Genomic DNA, 20,130 nt, shown 5'->3' with positions numbered 1-20,130 from the left:
TTAAAACAAACATTAAATTCAGATTTGCTGTCATCAAAAAATATTTTTGGCAAAAAAACATAATAAATACATACCTCGATCAACATATTATAAAGTAAATTCATTTAAATTTTATTACATTCCTTATTTTAGATATATCTGACGTCAGTGTTTAGGGAAAAGTTATCCAAGATCAATAGAAAACTTTGTTCGTCGTTGCCTACCGTAATTGCGATAATGAGCGGATACCTAAGTTCAAAAGGCAGCTAAAAGGCTGGTAAGCTAACTTTTCTTGCACAAAATTAATGTATTGGTCAAGTTGGGTCTAGTTTGGTACTTCGTAAACATGTGCGTGGTCGGTAACTAGGCAGTCAAATATTATTTTAACAAGCCGGTGGCTATTCAAATGCCTGAATAAAGTAAACTGTATCAGTATTAAGCTATAGCATAGCAGGAAACGGTCAGCTCTGTCCATTACCGTTCTTTGGATTTAACAAAAAATTTAACTGGTAAGTTTTTGGACTTTTGGGGCGTTTCAGACGTTAAGTAATGGTATGCGCATTTACTTTTTAGAAAGTTCCTAGAAACTTTAATTGTAGCCAATTAATTTTATTTATATACCTATAATCATTTGTTGCTATCGCACATATTATCATGATGTATCGTAAATTATTGTCACTTGTGATTTATGGCCAGAGGCCTATTTAAAGAGATAAAATTGACATAATCGAAAGCCAATTAATCTAATTGCAACTGAAAATAATTAGAGGATCATGGTAAGCCTAATTAAGGTTCATTTGACATTCATTTGGTGTCTGTTTTGTCAAGTTTTACTTATTGGGCCAATGCATATTGTAGGCTATTCACAAATACACAAAAGAACATTTTTCAGTTGTATCTTTTTTTTTTCTTCTATTAAATTGCTAGATTTTGTTAACATTATATTTTAAATTCAATGCAATATCAAACAAAACACTTTTTTCCAAAAGGAAGTGTATATATTTTTTCAAAATTAACATGTTTGTTCTTTCTTCATTTTGAAATATCAAAGAAATACAAAATACAAGTATATATAACGAAGTGGGCAATAATTAGTATTGCATATTATAGACTATTGTTACAAATATTGCCTTTTTGTTGCATGAGAATTTTGTTTGACCCAGTCAACAGATTTATTAGTTTTCCACTTTTTTCATGAGGATGTTGAATTTTTTATGTACACTGTCCTGTCAAATGATGTAGCTACTTTATTCACAAGTGCTTAAATAATGGTATGCATAATATCATACAAAAATATCCCCATTAATAATGTTTAACTACAGTTTACAATGTTAAAATAGAATGTGTTTGCTTTGTTGGTTTATCCTGAATTGAGGAAGAGCTAAATTTTGGTCTTAACTTTCTTTGTGAAAGCAGCCCCAGATTCATGCCAAATTTGATATTTGTGACCGTGAATACTGTGTGTAATTGAAAAATGTGATGGGTTATTGGATATGGAGCCAGTGTGGTATCCACCATTAAGTCACAAACTGTTTTCATTAATCAGAGTAATGTGACATTCTGAAGCTTATGAGATTACTCAACACGATTCTGTGTCATGATGGTGAGGGAGGTGAGGGGTTGATACATTCACTTTTGGAATTTCAGTTTGATTTCAGTGAATAGGAGAATTTTATCAAAATCACCATATGGTAATGTTCAGAAATTTAAAATCCAAATAGATTTTAAAATATAAGTTGATGTTCAATTATCACTTAAAGAAATACGAGTTTAAACTGAAATTTTTAGATTTGATGTATTAGGATTTTTTTAGTTGAAATATATTGTCACAAAGTCAGGGTGTCATTTACCCTTCATTCCCCGCCTCTCTACCCCAAGTCTGGGAGAAAGGTAGTGGTAATGAAGCGAAGGCCTTGTTGCCATGGTGATGGGAATACTAGTAGCTTACTTTGTTGATTACACTGTAATGTACCTGGAATGTTAAAATCAGATTGGAGATTTCGTGCTTTGTCTGAATAATTTTATGGAGCTTTGCTGCCTTTCTGTCTACACTTTTTTAAAGATCTTTAGTACTTAATAAAGGTTCTATTTAAACGTACTGAATGTTATCTAGAGATGCTTTTTATTTCACTCATTTATTGCACTTAATGTTTCATTTGATGAGGGGTATTGGAAAAGCTGTCATAAATAAATAAGATAATGTATCATGTGGTTGAATTAAAATTTTTATATTGTAATCAGCAAAACAATAAAAAATGCTCTATTTTGATGTAAAATGCATCATGTATTACACAAAGTCACATGCCTGTTCACCCTCACATACATATGCAGAGAGAGAGAGAGAGACTGTGTGCTTTTTAGTTAAATATAGGTAAAACACACATGTAAATGTTAACATCCCTAATTCTCCTTACAGGTGGCTGCTGGGAGGAATAGTAAAGTCTTCAGTTCTGATGCCGCTGACGTCAGGTCTCGCCATGCCACGGCAAGGGCCTGGTTTTGCCGTTCCTAGCAAACTACTACAGAAAAAATGGGAGGACAGAAAGTACAAAAGTCACATGGACAAGGTATGTTTAATTAATGCACTTGGGTAACTTTTAAATATGCATCTGCCAACAACACAAGAAAAAGGGGGAGGACAGAAAACACAAAAGTCAAATGAACAGTGAGTCCTCAGTGCTTTTAAAATTCTTCAGGGACTTTCTAAGAAAGGCCTACCACATGAAAAAATCACACTATATTAAAATGTATTCATATTAATTAAGTATGTGAAATGAAATTTTCAGTACTGTCAACCTCTGTGTCCATGTACATTCTACTAGGATCACAGATTATTTTGGGATTTTTTTACTAATGTGAGTGCAGAAAAGTTCCATCATTTAACTAGGGACATGTCTGTGAATATCTAATGAAATAAAATCAATCTGTGGCCATGGAAGTATACCTGCCTCTTTGCTACCATAGTGAGATGAATGCAGATATGCAGTAAATATTTTGCTTAAAGCAACTCGGGTAAAAGCCCTTGTTGCATGCAATATGTTTGGTATATATATTTTCTTTGATAGGTAAAAGTCTTATAAGCTAGCACATATGTATGTAGCTATTCAGAACTCATTTTAAAAATCCTTCTTTGATTGACAGGTTTATTTGTATTTCAGTCATATCAATTTGTGGTTTAATCTGTTAACTTCCCAAAGCAATGAACTTAATTGCATAATAAAGCCTTCAAAGGTGTGTTGAAACCCATTTTAAATTCATTTTGAGGACATGATTATGAGTGGAAGAAGGGTTTGATCAGGGATTTTAGCACATTCAAGTGCTTGTGTGCTAGGTTTGCTCAGCCCTTGCCTACCCAAGCACAAGCTGTTAGCTATTGCACAAATCAAACGAACAAGTCTAATAAAGTGCCATGTATTGAATCTGGGGTCAAATAGAAATTTGTAGACATTTCAAGTTTGCAAATGTCCAACTTTTCAATAGAAACCTCTGTAAGTGAAAAATCACCAATTTAAATAGCAGACTGTTTTATTGAATTAATCGACTTAATAGGGACCTATATTTGTAGGTCAAACAGCACAAGGGGCAATTGTCTGAACTTCACAGCTTAAACTTGTACATAAGGTCACATTACCATGTCCAGTAAAGTGAAAAATTCACATGTACTTATTAGAATATTAATATTAGGCTACATGTTGTTCATTTATAATCTGGCATTTTCATAGCGGTGAAATTAGGTGGTTGAAAAAATAAGGCGTCAGTTTATAGTTTAGGCTATAGAAAAACAGTGAAGCTATGCCAGAAATGCTTAATGTTGAATCCTCATTGCTTCCCTTTTAGATCTTTGTTTTCTAAAACATCAAAAATGTATTATTAAACTACATAAATCATATAAGTATATACATTTCCTGAATAAAAAAAGGAAGTTTCCTATTGATCGATCGGCACTAATCCGTATCAGATGGCACTTCAGTGTTGTGCTGTACAGGAAAGGCTGATGTAGAGTTTCTCATGCTTAAAGATGGAAAGACTCTTGTTTCTGTGCAGCAGTTAATGAATTGGGGATTATTGGTGTAATAAAAGTATTCAGTGCACTGTGGTAGTATGCGCAGTCACAAGTGCTGACTATATTAATTTTCTTACAGTAATTACATCTTTTCAATGGGGGAAAAATGATCAAACTTTCAGATACATAATTTGATAATCACAAAATTCTCTTTCTATATATCATTTGTGGTTCTTTTACTACATAGAATAGAACAGTAGAGTAACTGTTTTTCTTTATTTATTAATTTTTTTAATTTTTAATTTTTTTTAATTACCACTCAATAAGAATGTTCTAATTTTAAGAAATTCGCAATTTTTTCCCCCATTGAAAAGATCAAGTTTCAGTAATTTATATGAGTAAATTCATAACATGGCATAAAGCTCTGCTGTCTGTGTAAGAAATACAATATCTTCAACATGACAGGAAGGGGGGTATATCAGAAATTATTTATATTATAAGGTTTTTTAAACACTTTTTGAGGTTACAAGATAACATAACCAAAGGAGTCTATTGAAGGATATATGAATGGTGCTTGTCAGAAAAAAAATAAACATACTTTTTCAAATACATGTACACACCTTTGATTGAATCTGTATATATCTGACTTACCGTGGCAATGTCATAGATTATTACCATGTAATGGATGCTGTTTACAGACATTGTAATTCCAGATGAGAATTTCAAAAATAATGAATGTATATTATCTCTATTGACTGTCTGGTAATATTTTTCATTAACTTATACATGCAATACTGAATATTTTGAATTTTGCTTTTATTCAGCCAAAACTGATATCTTTTTTGCACTTATATCACACTGCAATTTTTTCATTCCAGATGCATTCTATGAAATCTGGTCTTGATACCACTCCTCCAAAGAAACAACCTCACCTGACCCTCAGACTAAAGAAAGTACAGGTACAGACTAAAAACTTACATTATTTATCATATATAGTTCTCAAAATTTGTATCTGACAGATAAAAGCCCTTAAGTAATCATGAGTTGCATTTTTTGTTCATGTTGTAGGCGGTACATGGTATATTGATTATGGAATAAAACACATCAAGAAAGGATAAATGTGATTTGCAGGACACAATGAAAAGAATCAATTCTTTCTAATAGTCAGATAGAGTGACATCTGATACTGCACAGGAGTCCATTAATAAGTATTGTCAGGAATTTTCACACAGTTATTCCTGTTGATGATATACTTTGAAGTATTGTTTTAACACAGCTCGAAGAAGATCGCCAGGCGAAGATAGACAACGATAATGAACTCCTTCTCCAGAAAATGTCCTGGATTATGACCAGTAGGGGGCGCCTGGATAATTGGAACGATTACGAGTCCAAGAGGTGAGCTGAAAAATGTTTAAACAATTTTAATTTATTCATTTATTTATTTATTTATTTATTTGTTTGTTTGTTTGTTTGTTTGTTTTACACTAACTTGAATGTTTAGCATCTCAAAGTGTCTATTAACGACATAACATATTATTCAGTATCAGAAACTTTAGATTAATGATAATAAGAGTGGAAAATTAGCAGTTTACACTACTTAAAAATATATAGAAGAAAGTTATTTTGTATTTATTAAAAGCATAACTGGAAAACTTTTTGTCCAGAAAAAATCCAGATATATTACATGCATGGCATGTATAAATGTCAGGTACACTATCTAGTTCTTTTGTTATCAATATTCGTCATGTTGTAAGTCAGAAACAACACTTATGTGACATACACTCTTACTTTGTATTAGTGCACATCACATAATTTCATTGCCTTATGGTGTCTCTAGTACTTTGCTTATTCTTGAATGCTGCAGGGATAAAATATTGCAGTAAGTACCACAGCTAAATGACCTTACAAGACATGGAAGGAAAACCTACTGTGCACTACGCTATTTACATGTGTTATGTCAATCTCCAACACCCATTATTTAATTTCAAAACCTTCTGTGGGGCCATGTAATTTATCACACTTAATAGGAAGGGCAAATGGGTCTTTTTTTGAAGTATGGCATGTTCCATTTCAGTTGTGGGAAATTTTGATTAAAAGAAAGAAAATCTTTAGCATCAGTTTTGCAAGTAGATTTGTAATTTATTTATTTGGTTCTTAAAAAATAGTTCTATTAAAAAGTATGGCTGTGCATCAGTATTTACATTGTTTTTTTAAAACAGCAAGGTTAAAACTATTTTTTCAAAATATACAATATTTATGATAGGAGATATCTTCTTTCACTAATTTATCTCTTTTAATGATAATAAACTTGTAAGCATTTAAAAATGTCTGTTGTCAATAATTATGTGTGCCTCCCTACTTGTGCTTGTGGGACCATAGTTCATGACAAATACTTAGATCTGCCAAGAATAATCTTATTTTATTTTTTATATTAAAGCTTAAACCGAGGAATGCGAGATAGAGAACAACAGAAGATAGCCAATGAAAATATTAGAATAGCCAAGAGCCTGAATGAAGTGAAACCAGTGTACAAAATTGCAAAATGGGTGAGTTGCAGCGCCTTACACTTTGCTTTACTTGTTGTAGCAAAATATGCATTAGATTAATAAGTCTAAATGAGGAGCAGCTTTTTGTGATGGATGTCATTAAGAAAAGCAAAAGAAAAAATATCATACTAAAAGTATTTGATGATTAAAAATGTTGCTGTATTGAAGACAAAATTAAAACTTCAATTTTTTGGTAGTAAGATTATGTCAACTTTACCACTTAAACTGTTATAGAAAAACTGAATAAAGATCTCTGTTGTAGGAGGAAGAAGACAAAAAGCACAACTACCTCTTGGGTATGATCAATCATACCACTAAGGACTATGCTCCAGGACTTACCCCAAGGAAGAGTCCACGAAGAAGTCTAGTAAGTGTTGGATCTCTGACTGGGCTTATTCTGTTACATTGTAGATATTCAAGATTTACTGGGTTCCTAAAGAGAGATGGATAAAGGGTTAGTGACTGCCTAAACAAATGCCTTTATCGTCCCTTTTTTTATCTGGACTTCACCAGTTTAAATATATGTAAAATTTTCATTTTTTTTTTAAGGAGGAGGAATCAGTAGCAGGATCTGACTTTCCATCATCGGTAAGAAACATCTTTTTTGTCTTGTAACATATGTACAATATTATTTTGGTATTCCAATATATAACATTGTTTCATCTTGTTTTTCTGTAATATAAGGTAGAATTACTTTAATGTATTTTCATTTTTAAATTTTCTATATTATATATTTGGTATGATTTTCTAAAAATTCTTTCATTGGATTTCCAAAAAAGTCATTGTATCTTCATCATGATGACATCTGTTGGTCATAGATGAATAGAGTGCATGTAGTAGTGCTAGTGATGAGGCTGCAAGGTCATCTCCATTTTAAATCCAGTAAAAGGATAAAAAAAGATGTATTTATATATTTCTTCACTCCTCTTTTATGACCAGAGAGCTACTTCAAGAAGGACACATTCAAAGCAAGACTCTCTAAAAGAATCATCAGTGCCAAAATTGCCAAGGTTGACTGGGGAAGCAAAGGAAAAGGTGTGTTTAAAGAATGCAAATGAAGTGCTAAAACACAGTTGATTGCACTTCAGTTTATTTGAATGAGCATTTTGTGAGTGAAAAATATTTTTGCATATGATTATCAACAGAAAGGGGCACAGGTTGGTAGTACTAAAAATTATATAAAGATTGAAAGTGACATTAAAAAATGAATTCATTTGTAACACAGTATGAGAGTGTGCACTCTGTATTGGAAATTGAATTTCTGAAGGAGTTTGGACAGTCTCAGCAAGCTTCCATTTTAAAAGTTTTTTACATGTAGTAAAACTTCTTTTTGATGTCTTGTAGGTTGATTCTCCTGTTGAAGAAGATGCAAAACTTTTATTCAGGGCCATTAAAGGTCTTGGTAAGTACTTTCCAGAAACTTTCTGAAATTATTGTAGAATAATTAAATAAAAGAATTATTAAATACAAGTGTAATACATATTTGACTCTCTGTGTCTTGTTTGTCTGCCATGAGGCAGGTTTAGGGTCTCCCACGCCATCTATTTTGATCTTCAGCCCTTCATTTCATCTCTCCATAAGTTTCTGTTCTGCCATTTTCTTTCTTCTTACACTGTGGTCAACCATTTTTCAAATTTTCCTCATTTAAGTGTTCTTTGATTTTCTTCAGAAAATGGTGATGAAGTAATGATAAAGACAATGTTGAGGAGAACCTGTGGACATAGAAATATTGTGAAAAATAAATTTAGAGCCAACTATGAATTGGTAAGTGAATTTAGAGATCAGATTTTAAGATTTTCTGTTAAGTTTAACAACTTCTTATTCCTTAGAGAGCTAGAGCCTGGGTTACTTTGTATGTGTAAAGTTGAAAGAAATAAGGCCTGTTTCCTTTAGAGCTGGTTTGTCCCAATTTAGTACAGTTAATATCAGCAGGACTTCTGATTGATTACATGTACTTTGTCTGAAGATAAGTAAGTAAGCTTTAAGAGTAGCAGTAAAGCAGCAAAGTTTCAGTACCTCTGTTGAAGTATTGTGTATTTTCTTTCAAGGATCTTGAGGGTGAGCTGAAGGCTCTGATGGGCAGTGCATATTATCTCATGATTGATGTCTTACTCACTGAACAGGATGCTGCAGATGCTGAAACCCTGAACAAACGAATTGCAGTAAGTTGATGTTTTTACCATTTTAATAGGGGAAAATGGCTATTCACAGGGTTTTTAGAGTTGTATGTACAGATGTCATCAACTGTAGAGTATAGGTCTAAAATTGTATGCCAAATGTATGCCTACAGTATTATATTTCTTTTTTTTTTTCATTTTTCTTAACAGACCAAAGATGTTGGAGGTGTTGTCGAGATGATGGTAATGAGAAGTAATGCAGAACTGAGTGCTTTGAGAGAAACATATAGGAAAAGTAAGTGTGCTCTGGAACTAAAGAAGACAGAAATATTATACTTGCTGTAATTTTTGCTATTACTTGACTCTGGAAATGTTTTCATGGTAATGCTTTTACGTTTTCGTAATTTTTTTCTTGTGAACAAGGAAGCTGACATTTTAACCTTGTTATTTTTATTTTAACTTCACTTGGCAGTGCTTTTTGTTTCATGTTATGATTTGTTTTAGTGTTCTATTCAAGAAAATTATAAAACAAGCAAAAAACAAATGTGGTAGAAGTTGATTAACATTTTATTCATGCTTCCAGAATATGACAAGACAGTGGAGGAGGACATCAAGGACTCCTTTGATAAACATGTTCAGCTGTTTTTACTTACTCTATCAAAAGTAAGTGATAAGTATAAGGTCACAATCTACACAAAAATTAACAGACAATGTGTTGAAAATAATGATAACCAAAAAAAAAACAAATTTCTGTTGATTCTCTCAACGATTTTATGGTAATTGTTTGCCACCTTAAAATATGTTTAGTGAATTATTTAAAAAATTTTATATCCATTTTATCTATTTTTTATTTCTTTCATTCTATAAACCATACAGTTTGTGAAATTAATTTTTTCTCTTTAGGAGGGGCGCAATGAATCTGAAGCTGTTGATGATGATTTGGCTCTTAACGATGCAAATGAACTGCACGAGGTAAACACAACTGTAGTTTTGCATGTAGTATATATGTAATGGGCAGAAAACAGACTTAGAGAGTTTGTAACACATCTTGCCTTGTCTAGGTGCATGTGCTTGCTGTCTAGAATTATGGCATGTCTTTCAGTGGATATTGTCAAAGACTTCAAGACGCTAAATCATGAATTATGACTTCTGACGTATGATAATTAATGCGTATGTCTAGGTTGTATTTGGAAGTAATTAAAGAAAACATTACTTTATTTCCTAGCATTGGTATTGAGCATGCTTAAGATTTACCATGATTAAGTCACAGATATGAAATAGAAAAAGCAGTGATTACACATTGTCAGTATGGGGAAGTAAATCAGTCTAGCTTATATTTTATCACTTGTTACTAAGCGTAATATTTACATTATGATCTGTTTAAAAGAGAAAAGTTGCAAAATGATTCATTTTAATTTTTGTGTATTTTTTTAGGCTATTTTTGTTAGTGTGTTAGGAATATTAATAGTAGAATAGGTATCAAAATAGATAGCACCTGTACCTGAGATTTTTGCTTGAATTTCAAAAATTTAACTTTTTGCTGATTGCATATTGCCTTCTTCATTCATTGATTAATTCTGAAATGCCTAAGCATTGGTGTTTGTTTGTTTGTCTTTTTGTTTATTTGTTGTTTTTGATATGGCATGATTGCTTTATGGATCCTTTTTGTGACATTGCATTGTTGTCAGGATCTTTATAATTGTGGCTGTTGTTGTTGCTGTAGATGTTGTTATTGCTACATAGTCAGTGCTGTATGTAAAACTGTATTTTCAGTTGACTGTTGTAAGTTTTGGTGAGAACACTGCCTCCTATATTGAGATGTCAGCAGACCAGCAGGTAGGATATGTGTGGTTTTTGCTCTTATAGATATATATTTATACTCAGGGTCTTTAAAATCTGGACACATAGGAATAGCCATGCTATAGTTTATTTATTAATATCTTAATTAGATAAGGATGAGATTTTTGTATTTAAAATATGCATTTTATCTATGTGTCCAGACTTAAGGTACGCCTTGTATTATGTCACTGTGTGGTGAACATATTTAGTTCACATACATGTACTAGAATAAAAGTGTTAGATCTTTAGTGATGTTTGTGTATGGCTGTGTGTTGCGTATAGCTTATTGTGCTTTCTGTGGAAAAATGGCACCATTCACATTTGAAATGAAATGATCTCACAATTTATATTTTCTTCACTTTGATCAGAATTATAAATTAATACCACAGGAGAAATTTTCACATTTTATTTTTTGCAATGTTTCCTCTCTCTCCTGATACTTTTTCTTGGTCTTCATCTTTTTGATTTGATTTTCCATATTCTTTGTCACCTCAACTTCACCTTGAAAACTTTTACCCAATCCCTACCACAGATATGTTATATATGTAGACACAGGAGATGGGTGGAAGTGAAAGGATAACCTTTTTTTTCCTTAACATTTTATATTTTTATTCTATATTTTTCTTTAGTCTGGTGATGGTCGCTGGCTGAACGACAATGGCAAGTTCATGAAGTTACTGGGAGAGAGAAGTCTGCACCAGATACGGGCCACACTGCATGCCTACAAAAATGTAAGAAATCTTGCTAAATATTACAATTTATAAAAAGGAAACTTGTGATTTTTAATCTTTAAATCTTACCTCAAATAGCAATAGATCTACACATTCTGAGTACTGTAATATTGGCAGTGCTTTTAGTTCATGCTGTCCCTGACCATTCCCGTGTGTTTATACAGGTGACAGGGGAGAAGGACCTTACTGATACTGTGGCCAGTGATTGTGGAGACACAGACTTCACCACTGCTGTGAAAACACTGGGTAAGCTTAGCAGTATAATAATGAAACTTGTGATATGAGTTGTTCATCTGTAAAATCATATCATGTATTATTAGTACACTGTAAGGTTCACTGATTTATAGCTATAATTTGATCTAATGAATTGAATTTTTAAGAGTGTAATTTCATTTAAAATTTGAAGATAGTTTATAAAAGAGAAAACTGGAGATTTTTTCTTTCAGAAAGTGAATCTCTCTCGCTCTCTCTCGCTCTCTACTCTCTCTCTCTCTCTCTTATATGTGCCATGTTATATTCCAGCCACTCTCCTGAGAACACCTCATGCCTTTTATGTTGAAAGACTACATGATCAGATGAGTCACAAAGATCCAGAATTTATTAGAATGCTCTTGGACAGGGCTGATGTGAGTAATTGACAATTTACTTCTCTGAAATTGTTTGCTTGTAAGTGAAAATACTTTACCGACAAGAAGTATGATTGTGACGTGTGCTACTTTTTTTGATAAGAAGCTAGAAATTAAAAGACTGGTCAGAAGTTCTTGTGAAATATGTACTGCATGCATAATTTTTTAAAAAATTCTTTGAAAAATTGGAATAATCATAATTTCCATTAAATTATAAACGCATAAAAATATTTTGATTAAAAAATGAAAACAAAATTATAAACACCAATGATGATTTATTGATGATATTGAAAATCATTTTCTGGCTGCATGGTGTGTTGAATAAATTGAAAGAAAATTTTTTTTTAATTAGCCTTGTTAGAACTTCTATAAATATTTAAATGCACTAAGCTTATGTTATAAATTGAGAAAAAAATGTTAGTTATGATTGATTGGTAAACACTGATGGAACTTTAATCTGAATACATATCACTTTATTTTTGTCCAGGTTGACATGCCTGCTATTCGTAAACTGTACAAAAAGAAGTACAGTGTGGAGTTGGTAGATGACATTAAGTACCGCTGTAAGGGAGAGGCAGTCAAACTTTTACTGGAGCTCGCAACTCGCCTGACACCTCACGGAAAGGTAGATAGTGATTATTAACATGCACTGTTTATGTGTGCTAACTTATTTCTCCATTAATTTGTGTTATATTTAAACTTGTTGTCTTATCCATCTTCCTCTACATCTTTGCAATTTCACTTGCTATATTCAATTTTCAATATTAATAGGTGGACACGGTGTGTTTATTTTAATAATCTGTTAAAAGTTGAAGATGTTATAGTAAATTTTAACATTTATTATAGAAGTAAATCATATTTATATAACTATATAAGTGGATTTGGAAGCATACATGTGATTGCTAAGGGTCTTGAAACGTTTTTTCTGTCCATTAGGCTGCACTTGCCAAATTCAGAAAATTTGCCATGGTCGCCACAGCAGCAGTACCCCAGAAAAAGATCCCACACTCTAAACGTGTTGCAGATCACAAAAAGGAGTCCAGCATCAAGGGTAACCCTCCTCATGGTAAAACTACAAAAGACCACAGCAAAAGCAAAAAGGAACATGTGGATAAGGGTCACAAAGACAAGAAAAGTCAGTCTGGTTCTCCCAATTCTAAGGCTGGGTCTGATCACCGTGGTACTGTTCATCCATATGAAAATTTTGATGTGTTGAGAGATGTGGAGGCGATAAGAGAGGCTGTGGTGGGATTTGGAACAGATGAGAAACCATTAATAGACATCCTGTCATCCAGGAGCAATGAACAAAGGCAGCAAATTAGGAAAAAATATCAAGAGAAATATAAGAAGGTAAGCACTGGAAAAACTGTGGGATTAGCATGCCTCAGGAAATTACTAGACAAGTCAAATTTGACATTTACTAGGTGGAGGACGATGGCAAAATAATCTTGTACAACCAGGAAATTAATCACTATTCCTGATCAGACTTGTATCTGAGAAATTTCAACTTTTCTTATAATCTGACACCAAATCTATAATCTGTTGTTTCAGACTAATGGCTGACATCTTCAAAAATGTTATGATAAATAAAAAGGGAAAGCTATATTGTTATAAATTTCTTTTTTTTAGAATTTGATTGAAGAACTAAACTGGGAGTTGACGGGAGATCTTGAGGAAGTTGTCCAGGCTTGTCTACAGACACCCACAGAGTTTGACGCTTTCTGTCTTCATGATGCGGTGGAGGGGCTGGGGACCAGGGAAGCTGTTCTGATAGGTATCCTGGCCACTAGGAGTCCCAAACAATTACATGCTATCAAGGCACAGTACAAGAAAGGTAAGGAATGAAGGCAATCTTTTGAGAGGGTTGGCTTTCTGAAGATTTGCAGAGACACCTAAACAAGGGCTCATGATACCTCTTCACATTTCATGTATTAGATGTGATAATTTTAAATAAAACTCCTCAATAACAATCCTGCATCAGAATTTTGTTTATTCACCTTTATTATACTTGTCATACAGGTAGTATAGGAAGAGCTTAATTCTCACATTTACGCTTCATAATAAACCAGTCTTAGAGAAAATATGATGACTTAGAAAAAATACGATGAATATAGATAGACACAGAGCTCATTTCACAGTTGTTTCCCTTTCAGCTTATGGCAAAGAGCTGAGTTCTGTCATAGCAGATGACACAAGTGGAGGCTTCCAGACACTGCTGCTTGAACTGTTGGAGGCTGAGAGAGATCAGAGCAATAAAGTTGACCAGACACAGGCAGAGAAGGATGCAGCATTACTTTACAAGGTACAGATCATGTATGAGCCTGTAGATATGATATAGAAACTATGTGGTTATCCATGGGGAACATTTTATATTTGCTGGAAAATAGTCAATTGGTATCAAGATTTAGATTATCCAACAGATGGAATGCACTCTCTATGCTACAATTGCATAAATTTGTGAGACATGGGTTGATGGGAATTTTATTTTGTTAGGCATAATTAAAACTTAATATCTTACTGAATCTTTGAAATCAAAAACCCAAATGAAAATAACATTACAAAAATGCTAAGCTCATAGCTTGAAGATTGGGGGGGGGGGGGGGGGGGGGTAGAAGAAATCTCAAGCAGGCTTGGATATCCTATGCAAGAATCCACATTTAATAGTTATCATGTTGTTTTACAACAGGAAGCAGAGTCCACACTTGATCTGTCAGATGCCAACTTCAGGAATGTTTTGACCAAGAGAAGTCGTGCTCAGGTTCGGGCCACCTTTGCTGCCTACAAGAAGCTAGCAGGCCATGACATAACAGAGGGTATTAAAAAAGCAATGGTGGGGGATGCTGAGGAAGGCTACATTGCGTTAGGTGAGCCCTGCATTTGAAAAAGCTACATTTTCATGTTTTTTTTCTAAATGAAATGCATAATTATTGAGCTATTAAAATTTAAATTGTGGTAAATGCTAGTATTTTCAATATTTTTATTTGTATATTTATTTTTTATGTTTGGATGCCTTTTCAGTTTTGAACTTATCTGTATGTTTGTTCATTATTTTGTTTAACTTTTTTAAGCTCTTGTTTTTTGTTTGTTTTACAGCTTGTGCACTGAGTGACCCCATACAGTTCTATGCCGAACGTTTGCATTCAGCTTTGACAGATAGCGCTGGGACCAATGATAAAATGCTGATCAGAATTATAGTCTCCAGATCAGAGGTAAATTGTGCTTAAACCTTTCATACTTTCAATGATAAAAATAGCAGAAACTGAGTCATTCACAATTGCATGTATATTCATATTTGTACACAATTTATTTGTAAGAGTTACAATTTATGTAAGGTAAAAATTTTCCACCTCAAAAAATGTTCTTTTTCACATAGATTTCATAACCTTATGCTGTTAAGTTAAATATTGTAATTTTTTCTCAGTTTATGACTACTGTTCCTGGTATGGCTAGTAGATTCTTAGACCCAGGTGTCTCCAAGACTGATTTATTATTTTTTTTTTTTTTTTATTTTTTTTTTTTTTTGCCACAGACTTAAATTGTCACCCTCTAACATTTTCACATAGATTGACCTGGCTGAGATAAAGCAAAAGTATGCAGAACTCTATGGAGTCAGCTTGGCACAGAGTATAGAGGGCGACTGTGGAGGAGAGTACAAGACAATGCTGCTGGCACTTCTGGGAAAATGGTGAGTTCAGTTGAACAGTGCTGACATCTATTGTTTTGATATCATATATTTTGTGTATTGAGGAGTACAAATCTTATACATGGTAAATAAAGAAAAAGACAGAAAATATGTGTACCTCAATATTTCAAGATTGGATGTTTGAAAACTCAAAGATACAAAAGAAATAGATTAAAAAAAAAAATAGGTTACTGGATAACCATTAGTAACCATTACCTGTAGATTGAGCATTTTAACAAGTAAACACTCTTTTGATCTTGTACCTTTTGCTACAATTATCAAATTTTGCCCTTATAACCTCACAACATTTGATAGCATGTAACTGGTTATCAATTGAGGTCATGGCATAGCCTTGACTGGTGTAATCAGCCATTTCGATAACCATTTTTATTTTCTTGTCAGTAAGTTCTATAAAATAAAAAAATGATGTCATAGGGGACCCTAGAGAAAAGCAGCCACCTTTGGCGAAGTATTAGTCACCTTTTTTTTTTTTTTTGGGGGGGGGGGGTGAATTTTTAGAGAAAGATAAGATATAAACATACATGTATACAAATATTTGAAATATTGATGGTTTTTTATTTTCCCTTTCAGAGCAATGTTGGCCATAATGTGTTTGGTAACAAGAATTGAAGAGAGATGATAAACACTGGATCAGGGTTATACCTAAAGCCTTTCAAGTAACCAGTGGGCAAACCAATATGAAAAAGTCCACTTGACAACAGGAGTAAAATACAAGCAAAATGGTTGATTTGATATCTGTTCTAATATTTTTGATGAGATGGCTTTTTAATGGTATTGAAATATCTAAAATTGTATATAATTCTTAAAAAATAGAAAAAACCATAATCACAGCATATAATAGTCAAACTTTCAAGGTGCAAAAATACAGGGTTGCCAACTCTGCATATTCCCCTGTATTATACACATTGTTTAGTATCAATTCCTTTTGTTTTCAGGTGTTATTGTACTGTTAATAACATGTTTAACAATAGAACTACGCATTTTGAGTACTGTAATGTTGGCAGCCCTGAACATGGTCAACTCTTGTGCAGTTTTGTCACAAAATTATTTTCTCTGTGGTATTGATATCAATTCCATGTGGTCTTCCCTGCTGGGTTTTGTGGGTTCCATGACCATATTTATTGCAATAGATCTTTAAGTCAGACAATCGGGTAAATAATCATTACTTATGTAGGATCTAGTCACTTATAATAATATGTTAAAATGATATATTTTAAAAGAAAATCAGTGTACATACCATTGCAAATATGTGAGTCATAGTGATGTTTTTGTAGTGAATATAAAAGAGGATAGTGCATGGTCTTCTTTGTGTCTTAAGAACTGAAATTAAGTTGCATTTGAAAAAAAAAATACTCTTTTGTGCTTGAAAACATAATACATTGTATTGATACATGTCATGTAATGTTATAACAACAGCATATTTTTCATTCTTAAGTCTTTTAATATTTCATATATCATAGTTAAATCAAAACTGATTTTGATAAAATATATTATAATTGCTTTACTAAATTTATTGCAATACAAATGTAACAGAGTAAAAGTATATAACATCGCAAGCCTAAGAAAGGTATTATACAATTAATCAAAACAGGGTTTTGATACAGTAAAAGACACTTAAAGTGCATGGTTTTATACTGTTTTAGCTTAATGCCAAGGAAATCAACATTTTTATATTTACATATTATATATTTATCTTAATACTGTATAGTCATTGCTTTTTATCATCATTTGTTGTATAACTCATCTTCAATTTAGATAAGTAGCCTACAGCCTACAGGGTAGTTGAATTAACATGCCAGCATTTTGTCATATAACATGGAAGACTTCAAAACAAGCAAATGCCATCCACCTGAGCTCATCACCCCAGGTGTCAAGGTCTTGAAACTTCCCCTTTTATGTACAGAAGTGGCTATTTGCCTGAAAGTTTGTTTTATTTATTATTTTGGTTATTTTTATTAAAAAAAAGAGAGATGGGGGGTGTGTGGAAATTTTCAAACTTTTAATCTCAGGGTGGTGAGTTGGTGTTCTTGCCATGGTCTGTAGGGTAAGCTTTTTTATTTTACTAAATTATTTTGACATTGTTTTTTTTTTTTTTTTGTATTACAGAGTAGCACAAAAGTTGTGTAATTGAATTTTATGCTTTGCTAATAAGGAAAACTGAATGCTTTATTTTGATCTTTTAATACTTGTATGAATCTTCATATTTTCATTGTTTTATCTGCTGGGCAATGTTAACCTCGGTAGAAAGGGTTTAAGAAACATTTGTTAAGCTTCACAGGGTTCCTGTTAACCATAGAAAAAAAAGGTGAAAACGCAATGACGAATAAATAAAGCTACTAAAAATGTCTTGGTTTTTTTAATTTATTCATCTTCGTGATTAAAAAAAAAGATCATAATTTTGTGCTGTGTTATGTCAACTGACAGTAGGTTTGTTAAAAAAGTACTCAAATAATATCAAATACAGAGATAAGCAGATAAATTTCAATTAAATAATAAAGTAAACTACCAAGCGTAATAATGGGCAATTAGAAGAAAGATTTTACAAAAATATTCCTACGGATGCGAAGCCGACCCGTCCCCTTGGCGTGAGGTTCGGGGCCTGCTGAAGGGCCTTGGAAATTTTGGTAATTTAGAGGGTGAACGGTGCCATCTGGTACGATTTAGAACTATAATTCAACTAGTCAAAATTCTAATTTCAAGAGGGGACCATTGGTGTGATTTTATTTCAGAAATCGAAGGTGTGTGTGTGTGGGGGGGGGGGGGGGGGGGTCAGAACCCCCCCCTGACATCCCCCTAAATCCGCCACTGTTCAATTATCATATTGATTTCTTGACCCTTTGCTGACAAACTTAGAATGCTTATTTCTGATGATATTGACAGGAAAATCTCCAACTTTCGAGATTTTAATCGCATAGGTGTTTTTCAAAGTTAAAGAAAGCAGTACTAACCCCAGATTTAAATCCGAAATGAATCCAGTCGTTAAGACTATTGCCTTTATCCCAAGCCACTAGCCTATTACACTGATACACATAACCTTAAACTCCATTTGATGCGAGAAAATGTAAAGCTTGCAACTGCATAGAGGATGGAAAACACTTCCTCGCGGAATGTACAAAATACAATGTTGAAAGGCAACAAATGCATGATGAACTCTTGAAAATCAATGTAGTGGGTCTAGAGGACAGTGGTCAGATATTGTCAATTCTCCTTAATCCACCCTGTAAAAAAGTCTCAAAGTAATAGCAGAATTTGTAAAGACTGCTGTTAAAATACATACACACACTGCACAATATAAGTGCCATCCCCTGAATCAGAATAATCAAAGTTGTAATGCCTGGTCTACATATAATGTGACCAATGAGTATAAAACAGCTGTACCATGGAATTGTATTGTTGGTCTTTTTGTGAAATTTGATGTTAATAAAATGATACCAGGAATATATCATTCCACAGTCATTTATCTCCCCCCAAAAGTATTGGTTCAGTAGGGGTGACACTTCTATTGTCCAGTGTGTGTAGTTCACCTGCAATTTAGTACATCACAGCCACTAATTGATGATAATGCTGTGAATAGCATAATTGATCTTATAGCTTAACATGCATTAACAAATGTGCAATTTTGCATACTACATATGAAAACATATATAAATGTGTGATATATCCTTATATATGTTGTGAATAATGTAGTCTGGAGAGCCTGCAAATGTATTCATATCATTTAGTGCTCAATAAACGTATTAGAGGGATAACAAATCTTCGAATGAGATCCGTATTTCACAGGGCTAGACTGACGTCCTCCTTCTTAGCCAAACCAGTATATAAAACGGCAAAACATACCACTACCAATATACATAATGATGAATTCATCCAGTGAATACAACGTAACAGAAAACAGTAACTTGTGGAATCAGCCAGGATTTTTTGATGAAACAAGATGGACACACATCACCGCGACTTTATTTACAGCTATATTGGCAGTGTTTGGAGCGTTCGGTAACATTTGTGTTCTTATCATCACAAGAAGTACTCCGTCTCTGAGAACATGGTGGAATTCATTCCACATTAACTTAGCACTAGTGGATCTGTTCATGTCCTTCGTTGGGTGCCCGTTATTCGTTATGACACTTTGGTCATGGGATGAATCAACACTTTCTATCAATTGCTCTGTAGGGCGTGTTTTAGCCCTGGGGACATTTATGAATATCGTTATTTTGGCCAGCATAAGTGTCCTGCGAGCAGCAAAATTTCACAAGCCTGCTCTGACTATCCCAAGGCATATTTTCAAAATATGTTTAACTGCACATTGGATTCTAGGCATCATATGTTTTGCATTTGTTTCCGAGTCTAACAGTGAATTTGTGATCCCCCTGCAATGTTTGAAGGACGGGAAACAACCTGCTGGTGTTTTATTTAAAATCGGCTACACATTTGTGATGATCTGCGTTACAGTAACAATATTATCTTACTTGTCAGTCGTGAAAAAAATTTTAAAGCAACGCAAGTTGGTAAAACCTTATTACACTGGACATTCCATACATACAGTATCTGCAAATGTCGCCAACACGTTTATGGCGGAAGGTGGCAAC

The 20,130-nt window shown here is 33.3% G+C and overlaps 1 protein-coding gene across 1 annotated transcript; it reads left to right on the top strand.

The window, feature by feature from the left end:
• Positions 1–114: 114 nt before the first annotated feature.
• LOC106162028 (annexin A6-like) lies at positions 115–17,889 on the top strand. The gene is made up of 26 exons (XM_013539127.2): positions 115–256; positions 2,396–2,546; positions 4,861–4,941; positions 5,259–5,377; positions 6,420–6,528; positions 6,791–6,895; positions 7,078–7,116; positions 7,468–7,563; positions 7,873–7,930; positions 8,198–8,292; positions 8,577–8,690; positions 8,856–8,940; positions 9,229–9,308; positions 9,549–9,617; positions 10,419–10,481; positions 11,114–11,215; positions 11,380–11,461; positions 11,738–11,841; positions 12,329–12,466; positions 12,778–13,191; positions 13,471–13,675; positions 13,995–14,143; positions 14,528–14,705; positions 14,935–15,050; positions 15,405–15,526; positions 16,115–17,889. Coding segments are annotated over exons 2-26 (2,838 nt in total). The 5' UTR covers positions 115–256; positions 2,396–2,432; the 3' UTR covers positions 16,116–17,889.
• The last annotated feature ends 2,241 nt before the right edge of the window (positions 17,890–20,130 follow it).

The sequence above is a fragment of the Lingula anatina genome, chromosome 2 (genome assembly GCF_051362555.1).
Source record: "Lingula anatina isolate TDL-2025a chromosome 2, LinAna3.0, whole genome shotgun sequence".
Lineage (NCBI taxonomy): Eukaryota > Metazoa > Brachiopoda > Lingulata > Lingulida > Lingulidae > Lingula > Lingula anatina.
Note: the sequence above shows the minus strand (reverse complement) of the source record. Positions and strands in the feature narration are given on the sequence as shown.